The 20,572-nt window shown below is 36.7% G+C and overlaps 1 protein-coding gene across 2 annotated transcripts in view; it reads left to right on the top strand.

The window, feature by feature from the left end:
* GLRA3 (glycine receptor alpha 3) overlaps positions 1-20,572 on the top strand; it is a 137,817-nt gene that overhangs the window by 22,314 nt on the left and 94,931 nt on the right. For both annotated transcript variants that reach the window (XM_037144049.2, XM_037144050.2), the window contains exons 2-3: positions 1,493-1,620; positions 10,650-10,717. In XM_037144049.2, coding sequence (XP_036999944.2) covers positions 1,493-1,620; positions 10,650-10,717 — 196 coding nt within the window. The remainder of the gene's footprint in view (positions 1-1,492; positions 1,621-10,649; positions 10,718-20,572) is intronic.

The following is a 20,572-nucleotide window of genomic DNA, read 5'->3' as shown; positions in this document are numbered from 1 at the left end:
CAACAGAACAGGGAGCGGAGAAGCTTCTATTTAGGGAGAAAGCAAGACAGACAGCGTGAGAGTCACTGGGAAAGTAAGTGACTTAGAATGTCCACAACTAGACAGAACCTCTAGAATAGTGCAACAGTTAATAAGTGCTGTTAGCTGTAATACTGTGCTTTCAGAAATATTGTTTTCATGTTATTATTGATATTGAATTTTGAGGTGCTATGAACCCCTGACTCCATAATGTGTGGTAGACAATTTAATGCTGATAGCTCTCAGTCTCATTGTCATTGTTTATTAGAAATTCTGACCTGAAACCTAAATAATTTTGTCAACAAATGTTACCCCAATACATTCAATAAAAAGAAAGATAAATACATATAATACATTCTTAAACTGTATAAAAACATTCTGGCAGGAGGGATTTAATAACTTGATACTGCTGAGATTAGGTGGTAACCACAAAGGGTCGGGGCTTGGCAATGCCTGTGGATGAGGGACAGAGCTGGAGGATGCGGTGATTGACAATCTGCAGGAGTAACATCAATCAGTTTGAAGATATCAGTTTCAAACACATGTGTGCTCAGAAAGTCTGCTTCACTTCCCTAAGCAAAACTGCGGATGAAAAGAGGTATTTCCTATTAGCAAGCAGGTCCCGGCCTTCTGTGGACCAACCGAGATAAATGAGGGGCTGGGTCGGGGTGCAGGTATACTTATAGGCTTCTAGGATCAGCAGCTGTGTAAAAAGGAAAATGTTTGGAAGAAAAAAATACAGTAACCCTTTACCTTCCCTGGACAACAGTTTCTGATTGTACAATATCTAGGTGCATATACCACACTTTTGTTAATTTCTCAAGGTTGATGAACAAAAGTTAGATCTGAACACAATGTGCTGGACATGAATGGTGGGTGGAGTGAGAGCAGAAAGATTTAATTGGGTGTGTTACCAATAGAGGAGATACTCTAACTGAAGAAAAGAACATGACTGTTTAATCGGTCAGACAGAGTTTTATATTGTTTTAAAAAATTCACAGAACCTAAAGGTGATGTTTTCCCCTCAGTAAAACCAATAAGAATTGTATTTCACAGCTGAATTTTCACATTTTCTTAAGCCTGAATTGTTAAGGATACTTAGAGTTAAAAAGCTGCAATCAGAAGTAAAGTTTGGGGGGTGGGGTGGGGAAGAAATCAAGTTTAGGAACATGCAAATTTTGAAAGCTTAATCATTTGTCTTTGTTTCCAAACTTAACAGAAAACGGTGTACCTTCTGACCCTTGAACTAAAACACTTGTGAAACGTTTATTATAAATACTGACTGCAAACCTGTGAATACCTACCATTCTGCCGTTGTGATAACAGTCTCTGTGTATCGTGCAGAGCTTTTCTTTTTTTCCCAGACAGAGCTACTTTTGCTTAGCATATTAATTTTGTATTTGTAAGTAACAACTGTTAGAAAGACTTATATTTTGGTAAAATCTATGTTTTTTTGTTTTGTTTTCATATGTAGTTTGGTCGCAACAAAGGAAACAGATAGTGCAAGATCTCGAAGTGCTCCAATGTCACCCTCTGACTTTCTGGACAAATTAATGGGGAGGACATCAGGATATGATGCAAGAATCAGACCCAATTTTAAAGGTAATTGTTCTCCTTACTACTATATAGGGAATGTATTTTACATGCAATTAAATGAGATACAGTTTTAAGATGGATTCCACTAAAAATTCTGATGCTTATTTCAGAATCTATGTGTACACACACACACACACACACACACACACACACACACACACACACACACATTTCTTACTAACTACAATGGAATAGCCTCACTAACTGGAGTGAGGCTTCTTTAGAGCTGACAATAAACCGCCCTGTATTTCAAATCCCCCACAGTAGGACTTTCTACATTGTGAAGAATGAAATAGTTGTTCAATTTATGTACTGGAAAAAGGTCTGCATACCTAAAAGCCACTGATAACATCTAAGAAATTATTCTGCCTACCAAATGTTTTATCTAAATTTATAGGAAAGAATATAATTATCAACCTGAGTACTCTTTATTATCTTTCTGTTTAGTGTAGTGATAACATACAAGTTACATGTGGATAACCCAGAATGATAATGTGTCCTGTGATTTAATCCATGGTAAAAGATTAGAAAGCTACTTTTAGGCCATTACTTATTTAATATCTCTTGAATAATATTTTATTTACTTAAGAATAATTACTTATAAGAATACATACATATTATGCAAGATTCCGTTAAGCTATTTTCACTCCTAGAAGTGAAAGAAAAAAATATGTTCTACAGTAATTCTTTATTTTTCTGAATTTATTCTTATGGAATAAAAATATAATTGCTTAACAGTGGTATAAGAATTAACTTGAGAGGACTAATAAATACTAAGAATAGGTAGCAGGAGAAAAACGGGAGTAAAATTTGTTGATAATTTATGAGTAGAAAATTATAAGTGGTTTCAATTTAAAAATGAGTTTCATCAGGGACTTCCACCAAGATGGAGGTGTAGGTGAAAACACTTAAACGGACGGGGGCGAGTGGTCAGGTGGACTGAGTGAGCAGAGAGGACCGCCATTGCTCCCTCTCTGACCCCGCCCCCAGATACAGCATCACAAACCAGTGGCCTGGGTGGCCCCGCCCTGGTGAACTCTTAATGTGCCTCTCCTCATACGTAACAGGCACAAACAGATCAAAACATGGCTCAAGAACAACTCAGAGCCCCAGAGCCAATAAATCTAAGCAATGAAGAAGTAGCCAAACTTTCACATGCACAGTTCAAAACACTGGTGATCAGGAAGAACTGGGTGATTTTAGTCACAAATTAGAGGAAGATATGAAGGCTAAACTAATTGAAATGAATGGTAATGCACAGGAAACCAATAGTAATGGAAAGGAAACTGGGACTCAAATCAAACGAGTGGACCAGAAGGAAGGAAAAAATGACCAAACAGAAAAGGATGAAGAAACAAGAATTCAAAAAAATGAGGAGAGGCTTAGGAACCTTCAGGACATCTTTAAGCATTCCAACATCCGAATTATAGGGGTACCAGAAGGGGAAGATGAACAGTCACGAGCGGAAACCTTATTTGAACAAATAATAAAGGAGAATGTCCCCATTCTGGCAAAGGAAATAGACTTCCAGGAAATCCAGGAAGCTCAGAGAGTCCCAAAGAAGTTGGACCCAAGAAGGAACACACCAAGGCACATCATAATTACATTAGCCAAAATTCAAATGAAGGAGAGAATCCTAGAAGCAGCAAGAGAAAAGGGGACAGTCACCTACAAAGGAGTTCCCATCAGACTGTCAGCTGATTTCTCAAAAGAGACCTTACAGGCAAGAAGGGGCTGGAAAGAAGTATTCCAAGTCATGAAATCCAAAGACCTATATCCAAGATTGCTCTATCCAGCAAAGCTTTCATTTAGAATGGAAGGACTGATAAAGTGCTTCTCAGATAAGATCAAATTCAAGGAGTTCATCATCACCAAGCCCTTATTATATGAAATGTTAAAGGGACTCACCTAATAAAAAGAAGATAAAAAAGATGAACAGTGAAAGGACAGCAAACTCACAGTTATCAACAACCACGCCTAAAACAAAAGCAAATTAAGAAGACAGCTAGATCAGCAGTGAACCATAGAAATGAAGATCACATGGAGGGTTAGCAACATGGGAGTGGGAGAAGGAGAAGGGGGGAGAAGGTACAGAAAATAAGTAGCATAGACAGTAGATAGAAAATAGATAGGGGGGAGGGTAAGAATAGTATGGGAAATATAGAATCTAAAGAACTTGTAAGTATGACACATGGACATGAGCTAAAGGGGGGAGAATGGTGGGGGAGGGGTGTGCAGGGTGGACGGGAACAGAGGGGGGAAATAGAACAAATGTAATGGCATAATCAATAAAATAAAAATATATTTTAAAAAACCCCCCAAAATGAGTTTCACATTTAAAATGTGGATTGCATTTATTCATTTGTTTTTAAGGATTTAGATGTTAATATTTTTAACTGCAAAGAAAAAAAACATTAAATGCAAACTGTAAGGAAATAGTGCAGTTTTAAGGGGTATCATATTTGAATAACAATGAGAAGTCCAGCATTATGAAGATCTTTTACAAATTGAGAGAAAGCATTTTCTCCTACAGACATTTGTCTTTAATAAAAGTATTGCCTATTCTGGCATTTTGTCATTTTACAAAACAATTCTTTCTCTTTAAAAAATCTGATTTCTTCTGTTATCTCTGTCTAACATACTCCCACTCATACCCTTTGCTCTTGCTTGTTTCCTCTAGATTTAAGGAGAATTGTTGGGATTTGTCTTCTAATTTCCTCTTGGACATTATGTGGTGTCGTGTGTACCTTTTCAGCATGTTTAGGGGCATTTAAATTCTGTGATTGTAGTAAGGTCTCTTCAAGTCCTCTTTATCCTAAACCATTCTCTTCAGACGTGAGGTCATGGAGGTGGTATCACAGGTTGCTAGGCAGGTGTTGTTTTGTATGTGTAACTACTTATTTTATTTATGACAATACTAAAAACCATGTACCCGTACCTGGCAAACATAAAATTGTCTAAAAATATTAGGGATGAAAAGCAGCAGCTCCCTGTCTCGACAATCCTTACGAAGTCTCACTTCCTGAGGCCAACACTCCAAAAGCAGAGTTGGTTCCTTTGGTGAAATCTGTCTGATCGCTTTCTAGACCTTCTACAAACCAGGCATCATGAGGTTCCTTTGCACTAAACAGATTGCTGATTTAACATCTCTGTTCTTCCCATCCACCTCTTCTGTTTTCCCTTTCTGCCCAACAATTTCTCTTTTCTTCCTGCAGGAACAGTTATGTTTATTTATCTCCACTCTCTTTCAACCTCTACTTTTCCAATATGTGAGGAAAACATTCTGTAGTTCAGGAAGGACTGTGTTGATTTGCCTGGGTGCTGAGTCAAGTTGAGTCTGCTCTGTGCGGTATATGTGTGTGTGGGTGTGTGTAGGAAGGTGGTTTTCTGCTCTCTCTCTCTCTCTGGAAAGGAAAACTGGACAGAGCCATCTTTGCCCTGGGCAGAGCACTGCTCTCAGTGAGCTCTGAGTGTTGACTAAGCTTTGGCCTGAGGTTCTCCAGATGTCAAAACAAGGAAGGCTTTAGTTTTGAAGTGCTGTCAGGGACTCTGTTTTTCCCAGGGAAAAATATTATTTCCCCTGTTTTTTTAAACTTCTTACAAACCAAAGATGAATAAGTTCTGAGGATCTAATGCACTACACTGACAGCACTATTACTGGCTATAGTTAGCAATACTGTACCATATACTTGGAAGTTGCTAAAAGTGTAGATTAAATGTTGTCACTACAAAAAATAAATTAGTAATTGTGTGCAGTGATGGAGGTGTTAGCTAATGCTGTGGTGGTAATTATATTGCGATATGTAAGCATGTCAAATCTACACATTGTGTGCCTTAAACCAGCACGATGTTGTATATTGATCATAGCTCAATAAAGCTGGAACTAGAAGACGATGAAAAAGTCAGCACTAATGAACAGAACCACACTATTTCCAATCACCTTAATAAACTATGTTTGCAAAACTAACAACAAAAAGTTATTTCCATTCCTCCAAGGATTCCATAAGGCTAAATCCCAAACTACCCTGCTCTACAGGAATATGGATGGGAATCCAGGAGCTTTTTGAGACAGATAACTGTGGTTTTTCCCTAGGCCCTTCAAACTCCCCACTTCCTCTCCTATAGGGGATCCTAAGATTTGTGTCTCTCTAGGGCATTCTTTTTTATTATTAAATTCATTGGGGTGACACTGGTCACCCCAAATTATTATATATTATATAAAATTATTATATTATTATATATTATATAAAATTATATAATTTTATATAATAAAATTATATAGGCTTCAAATGTACAAATTCTATGATACATCATCTGTATTCTGCATTATGTGCCCACCAGCCCGAATCAAATCTTTTTTGGTCACTGTATATGTCCCCTTTACCCTTCACTACTGTCCACAGCCCTCCCCTCTGGTCACTACCAAGTTGGTTGTGTTTTTGTGTCTTTGTTTGCCTTGTTTGTTCATTTGTTGCTTTCAGTTTTATATCCCACATATGAGTGAACTCATGTGTTTCTTGACTTTTTCTGTCTGACTCATATCTGCCTATATCTACCTGAAAAACTTGAAGATTATTTACAATAGTCTAGGTATGGAAGCAACCTAAGTGTCCATCAATAGACAGCTGGATAAAGAAGATGTGATATGTATACACAGTCGTATACACAGACATAAGAAAAGATGAATTACGGCCATCTGTGACAACATAGATGGATCTTGAGAATATCATGCTAAGCAAAATTAGTGAGGCAAAAAAGTCAAGAACCCTGGGTCATTGTTAGCATATTAGCTCCCTTCTCCATGTAGCCCTCGCCTACATTTATTTTTAGCTTTGCTCTGTTTTCTTTCTTTTATATTTTGTCATTAAACTGATCATGAATACCCTCCCATTCCCCTTTGGTGTGAGATGTTTGGTCTCATTTTTATTTGGTAATATAATTTTTATGTCTTCAGAGAAAAATAAAACTCTTCAGTCCCCCTCTTTAAATAGAAGCTTCCAGGAGTCATTTGGAATTAGAAACCTATATATCCATAGTATATCCATAAATGATAAAATATTATTTTGCTAGATTACTTCAGCAGCTTTCTCTGGGTTTTATGTCTGTTCTTTAACCCTATTATTTGGGCCCTCGGTTGCTCTTTGATAACCCTTGAGTCTAATTTGGATCCAGGCAGAAAGTACTTCTCAGCAAAAGACCTGATTATGTCTTCTTCCCAAACACTGACTGCATATTTTAAAAATTCTGTTTTTAATGACCACACTCTTTATCTAGAAATAACACTGTTTGCTCTTCCAGTGTCTTTGTGGCTTCTGTCTTTTCATTTGTAATAGTTCTCTGTATTAACCTCTTTTTCCCACCTCACAAATTTAGGTTTAAAATAGCCATTTCTGCTGCAACACATTCTATTCCCAGAATGGCCTGTGTACCTAATACTCATTTCCTGCCTGTATTTTTTTGAAGGAAAGGGTTAGCATTTCCTTTATAATTTTAACTATTTCTATGCATCCATCCAGATGCTTTATTCTTAAATAAAATTCATCATTATTTTTTTAAAGGTGTATTTCCTACTTGCATTTTTACATCATATAAGATCATTTTACTAAGAAGAATCCCTTCAGTAATAAGTCTTTCTAAAATTGTAGATGTTCATGTGAAATAGTCACAGATTTAGATTCTGTTTTCTGTAATTTTAGGTTTTATTTTATTTTAATTCTTAATGTATTTTTTCTGTAATAGTTATTTCTTTTTCATTTCAAAGCAATCTGAAACTAACAGATTTGCAAATATAGCACAGCTATTTTTCCCCAAACTCTTTGAAAATAGGTTGCTGACCTGATGGCCCAATACTTGAGTGTATCATACAAATAAGAACATTCTCCTAAATAACCACCATGTAACCATTGAAACAAGCAAGTTGTTGTAACATGGATATAGTGCTACCACCCAGTTTGTGTACCGCCACTCAGATTTTATCAGTTTTCTGAATAATGGCCTCATAGTACAATGATCTAGTTTAGAATCATATCTTATATTTTATTTGTCATTATCATTGCCTCCTTCAGTCTGAATCAGAAGCTCATTCTTTCTATGACTATTATAACCTGGGCATCTAAAAAATATTATGATCCTTTGATTTAACAAAGTGTAGCTCAGTTCGTATTAGTCTAATGTTTCTTCATGATTCGGTTTAGGTAATATGTCTCAGGAGATATATCACAGAAGTGATGCTATGTTCTGATTGCATCTTATCAAATGGTGAACCATCTTAATTTTTTTAGCATGACTGGTGATGTTTACTTTGATTAGTTGATTAAGTAGGTGCTTGGCAAGATATATCTTTATTCATATACATATATGCATAAATACACACATATAGATACAAACACACATATATGTGTATTCATATATATAAACATATACATTTACATAGATGCATTTATTTCTCTATTGAAAACCACGAGTTCCCTTTGATATTTCCAATTCCATAAGTTTAGTCTAGTTTCCGAGTTTACATAGTTTAACTTCCTCATCTGACAGTAAGAACCCTGGCTCTCATTATCCTTAATATAACTCTGTATTTGATCAACAGGTAATGAACCTCCCTTGTCTGCAGGCACTACCTCTCCTGCACCGATGCCCTCAGGTCCTGTTCAGTCTCTGACTCCCAGGCCAGAATGCCCTTGTCTGGTTCTAATAACCCACACCAGGCCGCCCCACTGTGGCAACACTCTTCTCCCTCACTCTGGCTCCGACATCCTGTGCCACGTGAACCTTCTCCACAGATCCCTTCTCATCCTGCTGCAGGTCACCACCCTCCGGCAGCCATCCCCAGCGAGGAAGCCTATCTTACGCCACTCCACTGAACGGCTGTTGGACTGCAAAGGGAGTGGGAGGGGAAGAGAAAGGAGAAGCATTAACTGTATCCTATTTTGATGCTATAATTTTTAAACCTTTTTTTGAGTATCTAACAAGTAATTTAAAATCTGGACTTCAAGTCATTATATATGCTTTTGGTAATTAAAAAAATAAATATCTCTCCTTGTGATATGACTACATAAAATATACATTTATCCAAAATAAAAACAACTCACCAAACATTTTTAAAAATTGATTTTTCAATTGCATTCCCTGTCTTTTAAAAGTGTGAGGCTTTAACTAATGCAACATTATGTCAAAAATTACTTAGAGTCATTTTTATAAATACATGGGTTACTGTTTGTCTCTTTGCTTGCTCCAGATCTGCCTGGTGAAGAATTTTCCCCAATATGAATAGCAATAATATAACTGCTAAGGCTTTGCTATTTTGCCTTTATCCATCTCTGAACTTAAAAGTCACATTCTATTTCTTTAAGAAACATCTAAAAGAAAACATGCTGCTAAAACATCTGCAACTACTGTCATTTGCTTTTAAGGCCAACGATGGTTAATGTAATGAACAATTTAAAAGCATAATTTGCCATATGGATGTTACAGCAGTTATTTGCTCTGTTGCTAAACATAGCAGTGCATTAGGTGGCTACAACAGCTTTTGCACTGGCATGGAAAAGTAGCAGATTGGCCAAGGACTGCTGAAACAGGTGCTCTCTGTAATGACAATAGAATATCTATAATCTTCTCAGAGCTGCATTTTCTACAAAATTTTTGAATATATACATCAATAGCTAGGGTAGAAAGACTGCTCTTTCTACCTGTGTTGCTGCCCTGATGTGACACAGACCAGAGCTTCAAGTGTAGAACTCAGTGCTTTATAAACGTGACAGTACTGTGTTTATTTCTTTCTTGGTAATGTCTCTCCACTGTCTCTGTTCTTGGCCACAGCCATTCTATTTCCCATTTGCGCTATTACAATAAATTCTTAACTATTTGTCTGCTTCTAAGTCTTGACATCCATTCTGTCATTCACTGTGTTATGTTTGTTCACCATGCTCCCATGTTCAGTGACCTGCAATGGCTCCCTCATGTTCATCAAGTAAATTCCTAACACCTTGGTATTGCATCAAAAGGTTCCGTGATCTGGGGCAAGACTAGTTTTAAAACAATGGCTTTTATTTCCAAATTGCTTCATATTCTAATATGGTTTTAAAATTCTTTAAAAATAAAACAATTTTTATACACATGAATATATATATATATGTATCAATATTGGTATCAATTTAAAATTTCGAATTGAGGTTTGGTGTCAGAATCCAATGACCCTTCTTTCTGTTGAAGAAGAGAATATATATATATATATACACAATAAAATACATATACACACATGTGTATATATGTATAGGTATATGTAAATGAACACACACATGTAATAGATGCACACATGTATTTACACACATATACACTATATATGTACACACACATATATCTATATATACACATGTTGAATACCAAAGACATGCCCCAAGCAAACATAGAGTCCCTTGTCAAAAGGCGGGAGACATTGGTTCGAGTTGTTGAGGAAATCTCCCATGAGTCACTTGTTGAACTCACCAAGCAGAGACTTCAGTGGCTGCACACTTTAGGGAAGTACAGGCTTTACAATATTAGTCCAGGTAAGTCATTAAACAAGAAATAACCATAAGAAACACTAGCAATGACAAAAAAACTGTGGGTTGGAAGCAGGAGGTATGGTTTCTAGAGTTGACACATATTTTGTAAAGTGTCCAGTTTTCAAAAAAAAGTAAGAGACATGCAAAGGAACAGGAAAATATGGCCCATGCATGGGGCGGGGGAAACACCCAATGTTGGATCGTCTAAATCTACTCACCAAATTGACAGGGCTATTAGAGATATCTATATCAAGGAAACAGACTGGAAGAGGTTAATGACTGGCCAGCATCACCGTTCAGAGACCATGAACTTGAGATATGCAATCCAGATGATTTCACAGAATGATTGTCTTCCATGTTAAGCATCTGTGTGTATACATACATTAAAAATATTCTTTTTAAAACAACTATTAATGAGAAGCATGAAATTATTTAAAAATATTTTAGATGAGTGCCTAAATCACCATTACATTGTCATCTCTTTTTCAGGCCCTCCGGTCAATGTCACATGCAACATATTCATAAACAGCTTTGGCTCTATCGCTGAAACGACCATGGTAAGTGTGTTTACTTTGTAACAACTTCCATCCCAGAGTAACTGCTAGCCAAATTAATGGCAATTTTCTGCCAATGTTATTTCATTTAAAGCCAAAATTAATTTAAGGAAATTTTAAAAGATAAAATTAATGATATAATTAAATTTACACCCAACTGCAGGTAACAATGTTTCATTTAGAGGTGGTATATTATGGAATATATGTAAGTGAAAACAAGATTGATTTTTCACATTTCAGTAGTTGAATACTAAATCTCAAAAACAAGTCTATCACATAAATTATTTACTGCTTTTCAATAACCAGACATAAGCATATGAATAAACAATTTCATGTGCAATTATTTTATATACTTAAATGTGTTCATAGTATTGTTTAAGTATTCTACTTGATTACTTTTCCAAGTGAATATGGTATTTGTAAAATGTAGTGTATGCCTTCATTTAACTAAACTCACTGAAGAGACTTCATTACTATGTAACTGAGAACATTTAACATAATTATTAAAGCAAAAAATGATCATTGCAGACCACGTTTGCTTTGTTTTGAGTTTTATAACTCTCTCTAAAGATTATGTTGTGTCTCTTCTTTGCCCTGTAGCTTTTACTGTACACTTTAGCTAAAATAAAGTGCAGACACAGATTCATGAGCCACTGAATATCTGTTAGCAGGCAACGTGTTAAAATGGAAACTATTTATGGTGGTTCTTAAATTACTTAGAATCATACTTCATTCCTAAGTTTAACAAGTATAATTTGCATTAATTTTCAAAGTTGATTTTTAGCTAAAATAAGATATAAAGTACTTCAAGATTTTGTAGCTTCCAGAACCATTAAGCAGAGACCTGTGCTCATTTTATATACCTCAGAATGATATGGAAGCGAATTTCCAAGAAAAAGTAATCTGATATGCAAGTTATTGTGTGGATGTGTGTGTAGAGTTTGTGTGTATGTGTGGAGGATATGTGTCAACAGGAAGAGACTTTATTTACACACCATTTAAAAATGTTCTTTTCATTGTGTGTACATCATGCCGTTATTTAGCGGCAACTCTGTGGTTCTATTCAAACAATAAAAGCAACAGTGAAGACTGACCTCACATATTTGGGCATTACATAGAATTATCTTAACTGTATTATATAACTTAAAATAAATGTATGTGTTTGTGTAAACACAGAGAAAATGCATAATTTGCCTGGATGAGCACAGTGTAGTTCTGATGCAATTCTGACCCTGAAGTGATTATAGTTCTGTTTCAGACTTTGACATATTCTGGATTCTGGTTGAATATTTGGCCAATTTGTCTCTGGCATTTGTATATACCTACTAGAAATCAAATTAAAGATAAAGGAATCTCTGCTGGCTTTTTTTCCTAATTAGCCTTCCCAAATTGTGTTTTGAACCATGGTGACTTTCTCGTTTTCATTTCTACTATATATACCATACAACCTTGAAAACCTGAAAATATGTTTATGCTTTCTCTTTTGCAAGATCGTTTCCACAAAATACTTTCAATAGCAATAGTCAGAAAGGTTTACAGCCTGACTTCCGCTTGTGGGGCAGAGGAAGGGCCTTGAAAACAAGAAAAGATAGAGCCAGATTTCTTTATTAATATCTGAAAGATTGTCAGGTTCCTGAAGGCCTTTGCTTTTTATGGCATTCACCTGTCTACCCCTAAATGGCTATAACCTGTATTGATTCTAACACACAATTTATGGGATGACTACACTGGCTGAATTTCTCGCCTTTAATCAATTGGGACAGAATTTTTCTTTTCTTTTCTTTTTAAACATAGTTTATTGATTATGCCATTACAGTTGTCCCATTTTTCCTCTTCACTCCCCTCCACCCTGCACACCCTCTCCCACCCACCTTCACCTCCTTTAGTTCATGTCCATGTGTCATACTTACAAGTTCTTCAGCATCTACATTTCCCATACTATTCTTAACCTCCCTTTGTCTATTTTCTACCTACCATCTATGCTACTTATTCTCGGTACTTTCTCCCCTCTTCCCTTTTCATTCCCCTGTTGCTAACCCTCCATGTGATCTCCATTTCTGTGGTTCTGTCCCTGTTCTATTGTTTGGTTAGTTTGTTCTTTCTTTTTGTTTTAGGTGTGGTTGTTAATAACTGTGAGTTTGCTGTCATTTTATTGTACATATTTTTTATCTTTTTTCTTAGAGAAGTCCCTTTAACCTTTCATATAATAAGGATTTGGTGATGATGAACTCCTTTATTTTGACCTTATCTGGGAAGCAGCACTTTATCTGCCCTTCCATTCTCAATGAAAGCTTTGCTGGATAGAGTATTCTTGGATGTAGGTCCTTGCCTTTCATGATTTCAAATACTTCTTTCCAGCCCCTTCTTGCCTGCAAGGTTTCTTCTGAGAAATCAGCTGATAGCCTTATGGAAACTCCTTTGTAGGTAACTATCTCCTTTTCTCTTGCTGCTTTTAAGATTCTCTCCTTATTTTTAATCTTGGGTAATGTAAGTATGATGTGCCTTGGTGTGTGCTTCCTTGGGTCCAACTTCTTTGGGACTCCTGGACTTCCCGGCAGTCTATTTCCTTTGCCAGAGTGGGGAAGTTCTCCTTTATTGTTTGTTCAAATAACTTTTCTACTTGTTGCTCTTCCTCTTCTTCTTCTGGTACCCCTGTAATTCGAATGTTGGAATGTTTAAAGATGTCCTGGAGGTTCCTAAGTCTCTCCTCATTTTTTGAATTCTTGTTTCTTCATTCTTTTTTGGTTGGATGTTTCTTTCTTCCTTCTGGTCCACACTGTTGATTTGAATCTCAGTTTCCTTTCCATCACTACTGGTTCCCTGTACATTTTCTTTTATTCCACTTAGTGTGGCCTTCATTTTTCATGTAATTCGCGACCAAATTCAACCAATTCTGTGAACATCCTGATTACCAGTGTTTTGAACTGTGCATCTAATAGGTTGGCTATCTGTTGCTTAGTTGTATTTTTTCTGGAGGTTTCATCTGTTCTTTGTTTGGGACTTCTTTTTTGTCTCAACATGCCTATTATATAGTGAGGGGCGGAACCTTATGTATTCACCAGGGTGGGGTAACCTAGTCACTAAATTGTGGCACTGTATGTGGGGCAGGAGTCCAAGAGGGAACAATGGCGTTTGCTTTGCTCTCTGCTAATTTCAGTCACTTCCCCTACTTCCCTCAAGCAAACTAGGCCCTTCTGGTGCTGATTCCTGGGTGGGGGAGCTTGTGTACTTTATAGAACCCTGTGGGTCTCTCCAATGAACTCTCCAGTGAGGCGTGGAGTTCCTCCGGACACCTCAACTCCCACAGGTGTTTTCAATGGATGTTTTGAGGCTTTATTTTCCTGCACTGGGAGGGAAATAAAACTGGGTTGCATGGTCTGTCTTTCTTCCCAGTTTTGCCTGGTTTATTTGCACATGATTGTGAGTCCACCTGATCCACCAGCTGCCTAGTGTGCCACGCCCCTCCACAATCCTCCACCTCCCTGAGTTCACCTGCAGCTACCTTGCATGCCTGGGGTCCATCAGCTGCCGCTTTGCCAAGAGCTGGACAGACTTTTTCCATAAAATAATATTATACAAAGAGCAGAATATTGCAAGCACACTCTCATGGTGACCCTCACTCAGTTTTATTGCTTCCCTTCTCTTGTGTAGAAATTCTTTCCATTCTTACACACTCCATCATAATAGATTTCCTTTTAAATCATTTTTTTGAATCTGTTACTCTTCTTTTCAGAGTCACAAGCAATCTCAATGAACAATAATCAATCACTCCAGAGGTTATTATAAAATTAACTATGTCCACCTTGGTATCTTCCTTTTTAGCCTTCCAAACTGTTAAACATGTGACATTCCTTCTCTCATAATCAGATTCAGTATTTGTAAAAATTTTAATGGCATCAGATAGATTAGCTCCACTGTAGTATCCCTCTATGTAGGAATCTACATAGAAAAAATCAGAACCTATTATATTTCTCTCTCAAGAATCATAAAATATTTTGCTACCACCTGATTAAGTCAATGTCATTCATTCATTTATAGTTTTCACCATCACAGCTCTGCAAACTAAACTTTGTCATTGTTTTATTTGCCATAATATTGTTTAATGTCTATGAGAGCATTATTATATTTTAAAACATTCTCATGTCTTACACAAATACAGTTTACATTTGTTTTTATAATACCAATAAGCTAATTCATTGAAGATAGTTATTAAGAAAAGAGGATGGAATTTCAAATGACCTATAATAATTAACAAATACCCTTATGTCTGAGAACTTATACCTTAAATAAAACTAAATATTTTCTAAAATTCATAAATATCTGCCTGACAGAATTCCTAAGTACCTTTAATGTTTTTACTGACCAGATATATTAAGCTCACTTTGCTGATCTAGTTGCTAATTTATTATATCTTTCCCTATTAAAAAATTAAACATTAGTCTCATTTGATGGAATTATTTGATTTTTAAGAAAGTTTCTCTGGTAGATATTTTTTCTTTAGCTCTTTTTTGAAAATTAATTCAAATTTTAAAATATTTTGTGTCTTCTTGCACTACAATTTAAAAATATTTTTGTTTACACCAGTCAGAATGGCCATTATAAACAAAGCAACAAACCAGTGTTGGAGAGGTTGTGTAGAAAAGGGGACCTTAGTTCACTCTTGGTGGGATTGCAGACTGGTACAACCACTATGCAAAACAGTATGGAATTTTCTCAGAAAACTAAAAATAGATCTGCCATTTGATCCAGCAATTCCACTGCTAGGAGTATGTCCCAAGAACTCTGAAACACCAATCCAAAAGAACCTATGCACCCCAATGTTTATAGCAGCACAATTTACAATAGCCAAGTTCTGGAAGTAACCTAAGTGCCCATCAGTAAATGAATGGATCCAAAAACTATGGTACATCTATACAATCAAATTCTATATAGCAGAAAGAAAGAATGAGTTCCTACCCTTTGCAACAGCATGGATGGAACTGGAAAGCATTATGCTGAGTGAAATAAGCCAGGCGATGAAAGACAAATACCATATGATCTCACCTTTAACAGAAACCTAAACAACAAAACAAACAAGCAAGCAAAATATAACCAAAGACACTGACATAGAGAACAGGCTGACAGGGACCAGAGGGGAGAGGGGAGGGAATTTCAGGGGAGACGGGGAAGAAGGGTTTATAGGAACAAGTATAAAGGACACATGGACAAAAACTAAGGGGGGTGAAAATGGGAGGGAGGTGGGGAGCACTGTGGGGGGGGTGAACTGGGATGGGAGTAAAAGACAGAAAACTGTACTTGAACAACAATTAAAATAAATAAATTAAAAACTATTTGTGTATTTTTAATAGTTTAAACTCGAATTTCCTAACTTAAACTTGTCCTTTCCCAATGTTTCTCTACCTTAATGTAGCACCAACCATTCTCTTAAATTCAGTTTTACTATTCTGGACATACAGTCATCAGTTTTTTTCTATAAATATTACGGAGCATCTATATCTCCCAATTTTTCCACATTTGAGTTGTGTGTAATTATGTATAATGAGAGTTTCTGAAGACTTGCTCAACCTCCATTATTCCAAGTTCATATTCTTCTTAAGCAGAAAACCATGGAACAACTATTAGAAACCATAGTTTTTAAAAACAATTAAATAATTGTTTTTTTTAAATTTAAAAACAATTAAACAGTGGTCTTACCATCATTAAAGTCATTCTCTTTCCTGTTCTGCACTGTGGCCTTGGCAACAGGAGCACCCATCCTGCCTTTAGAACTTGTGGCAACCAAAGGTGCTCATGAGACTTTTGTTGCTTCTGTGAGGGGAAGCTTAAGATCTCCACTCCAAGTGACTGTTCAGTGAAACAGACTCCTGTAGCCCTGTGATGAGTTGTGAGTGTGGCTTCCATGTCAGGATGAAAGCATCTATAAGGTGGACTTTTTTAAAGATCATATATATGCATGTTGTAGTTTGGGTGTTTATACATAGCAGCATTTAAAGATGGATAAATTAGCCAAATCTCCTATCTTCAGAACACAGATGGTTCCCCCATGTTGCTACAAATACAAGTTAGAGAATTGCTCTGCTATGTGCCTGTGTCAATATTTACTCATTGAGTCATTGCATTTCACCAGATCCCCTAGAATAAAGTATTTTTTCCAAAATAAAAACAAAACAAAGGTAAGGCATTTATGTATAACAGATTTGCAGGCGCCTGTATACAGAGATGTATGGTGGGGTTGGGCAAGAGTCCCTGAGGGCCTGCTTTCAGCTCACAGAATTGTCAAACTGTACAGTTTTTCAATTTCCCACACAAATAATGAGACACACACTATGATGATGATAAGCATTCCTAAATACTACCTGGTTTGGATCTGTTAGGATGGCGTTTGACTACTTGTACTGATCTATCAGCTCGAGTTCATTGACATTCTATAATTTTAATCCAATTTACTTTTACATTCTAGCTTTAAAAATATTTTGTTTAAATTTGTGGTCATTTATTTAAATTTTTGGGGGTATGGGCTTTATAGAGCAGCAATCCACTCTAATATGTTCATCACCACACATGAACAGCTAGGATAATTCATAGCAGAAAGTTGCTCTTAAGTGTGTATTGTGGAATGCACGCCCATGTGCACACATGCATGTGCATATTCTGGTTAAACGAGAGTATTTCTTCCAAGAAAAGAACTTTGTTATCGTGTCCTTTACAGAACTGGATAAACTGTTTTTTCTGCTCTCCCACATGATCTGAGCCTGGCTCTGTCTTAAATTGGTGCTACAGTCTCTAAAATATGAGTGAAATATTTAATTCTATAATCTTATTGATGTTGGCTAATTTTGCCCAAATAAATTTGGCTTTTAAAATCAGATCTTCACATGTAATTTTATAATCTTTCCTCAAAAAACTCTTGCTTTTTCAGCTAAATTGACAGAGAGGTAAATTCATTAAAAATGTTAAAAGTTTGCATGGAGAGTTTTCTATAAGAAATTAGAGCTCCTGTTACATAGTGCTTATATGACTGAAGATGTTTAAAATAAAAAATATTAAGATGCAATTATTTCAGCTATCAACTAGGTTCACAGTAATTTTTTCATGACGATTGAAAGGAAATGTGTATGATTTAAAAGAAAGTTTATTTTTTCTGTCCTTTTGTAACCTTTCTTAAACATCAGCTGGTTCTCTTAGTGCATGTGGTTCTCTTCTAGAGGATGACAGGGAATAGCATCTGCTGTTACCGGGTCAATTAAGTGCTTTTGTTGGCTGCCTAACATGACATGGAAATTATCTGATTCTAGTGAACAGCTCCTAGCCATGGTGTTCATTTCCATGGGGTTTTTCATCTTTTTTCCATTTTACTTATTGTCAATGAGTTAAGTTCTTGTAAAGGCACATTCACTTTATAGATGTCATAATAGTATTCAGGGGTTATTACTGTGTAATTCATATTTCTAGATTCAATAATGTTAATGTAGCATATGATTAGGTAGATATTAGTTCACTTCCTTTTAGAATAGACTTCATAGATGTGTCCTGCTAGCCGTTTGACATTAAGATTATGTCTGTTAAGATCTTAGCTTCACTGTCTTATTTTTCTTCCTTTTAGTAATAGGTAAAGCCTAGCCAAATACAGCAATGACATTGGTCTGAAAGAGTTTTAATTTCAAGCATGAGTAAATGGTAACTGGCTGCCTGACTGTGTTCTGAAGTATCCTTTATAAGCATGAATCAGAAAGAGGGCATATTTATGGGAAAGGCTGGAGGAAGATAGGTGTGCGTGAAGGTTACACGTCCTGGTGACCCCATGGGAACTGTGTATACACCTCTGCTGGTGAGGTCGTCCACAGGACCATTTTTTATAGTCACTGTCTCCCAAAGAAGACTGTCTGCAGGTCCTGTTCACACAGGTACAATTTCTTATCGTGAGTTGCACAAAGAGTACAGTTGTTTAGTTGTGTTGTGATGTCATTAAAACACACACGATATGTAAAAGCATGTTTCCAATTCTATGGGGGGAAGTACCAAGAGGAAACAGGTGCTAATGACAACAGGAAAAACAGGGTATGCAGAGCGGGGAGTCGTCAGGCACATACCTCTTCTTAATTGGACCACGTGTCTATGTAGAATTTTCTGTTCATCTAGCTAAGTGGATTGAAAGGTTAATTGTAATTTGCTTAGGTATTTGAAATATTTGAGTTGGGAAGAAGGAGGAAGATTGTAAGGGTAAATGTAGTGTCAAAGACACATGTCACTGAATTTAACCCTCTCTCTGCCTTCTGTAAAGCTAATGAGTAATGGGAAATGACTATTAAGTGCATGTGGTTCTCTTCCAGAGGATGACAGGGAATAGCATCTGCTGTTACCGGGTCAATTAAGTGCTTTTGTTGGCTGCCTAACATGACATGGAAATTATCTGATTCTAGTGAACAGCTCCTAGCCATGGTGTTCATTTCCATGGGGTTTTTCATCTTGCACCTTTTTCTCAAGAGAATTTCATTTTCTCAAAGAATACACTCCAAAATGTCATTTCAACCTCTAAAGACAAAATGGGCAGCAACATGGAGAACTGTGTTCTTTAAGATGATTGACATTAGTCATAATTTCCTACTTAGTCATGGATTTAACGTGTCGATTAGTGTTAAGTACTTGGCAATCGATTTAAATTGCAAATAGCTCTTCAGCTGTGATGCTGAATCTCTAACAGATAAATGAATGAAAGTGAATGCTGACAGTTCTCTTGACCAGCTACACGACACGTTTCTGTTGCTGTGATAAAACTAGCAGCCTGTCTACCAAGTAAGCCAACTATGCTTCAGAGGGGCTCACGCAAGCCAGACTGACAGCGACCTGGGGCTGTGCCTCCAGTGCCTCACCAAACAGAAGAGATGCAGTCGAAGGAAATGAGCCATCGCTGTTGCTTAGGGAGTCAATTAGAAAGTGGAAAATTCCTACTTGACAATGATACACACACACAAATATATGTATATAAGTGGTATGTGAATGAGTTTAGTACCTTAAAATTTGGTTTTAAATATATAAGAAAAATTAGTTTTTCCTCAATCTCATCAAAGAGGCTTGATAACAAACTGTTCTATGGGAGAGCATGAGGAAACATTTATTAGCATGTACCTGTTACGGTGCACCTTTTAAAAATTCTCTTTAGTAGTTTCTTGGAGTATTGCCAACACTCTAGAGTCTGGCTGAAGCCTGAAATAATCCTACCACAAAGGTATATTTAGGTTTAATTAACGAAAAAGAGCTTATAATATATATCAACATCAAGCTGATAAACCACTAATATTCACAGATAAGTCCTGGGCCACCTGTATCTGTGAAACCCACTCAATTTATGTTTAGATGGTAATGAAGTCTTACTTTTCCTCTTGGGGTAGGGAAGACATTTGGGAGTTCTTGGATTTCCATTAGGTCCTCCAGGCCTTACTGGGATTCTTCTCTCTACAGGCTTTCATCAATAGAATTAGTGAGTTCCTCTCTACTTTTCTGTAACTGATTTCCTGTCTCCTCTCTCCACTGGAGTTGCTTCCATTCCCTGCTGGTTTGAGACTGTGATGGTGTCTCACTTCCAGACTAGCAGAGATCCTCTGGCCTGGCATGTGACTGTCCCCTAACCCCAACTTATCCCTGCCCCCAAGTAATGAGAACAGCCAGATCCCTCTCTGAGCTGAAAATTGTAACCCTTTTCTTTGGTGGAAATAATTTTGTTTGCTTTAGGTGGTTCTTTCACTGGTTTTCTTGTTTCCAGAGTCGTTTCTTATCCTCAGTAGGTCTTCCTGGGGTTTCACTCAGCCTTTTGATGCCTATTTACCATTTTAACATACCTGGTATTCTGCGCTTATTACC

This window comes from Artibeus jamaicensis, unplaced genomic scaffold (assembly GCF_021234435.1).
Source record: "Artibeus jamaicensis isolate MK-2021 breed Jamaican fruit bat unplaced genomic scaffold, CSHL_Jam_final scaffold_537, whole genome shotgun sequence".
NCBI lineage: Eukaryota > Metazoa > Chordata > Mammalia > Chiroptera > Phyllostomidae > Artibeus > Artibeus jamaicensis.
This window is presented reverse-complemented; position numbering and strand designations above follow the sequence as displayed.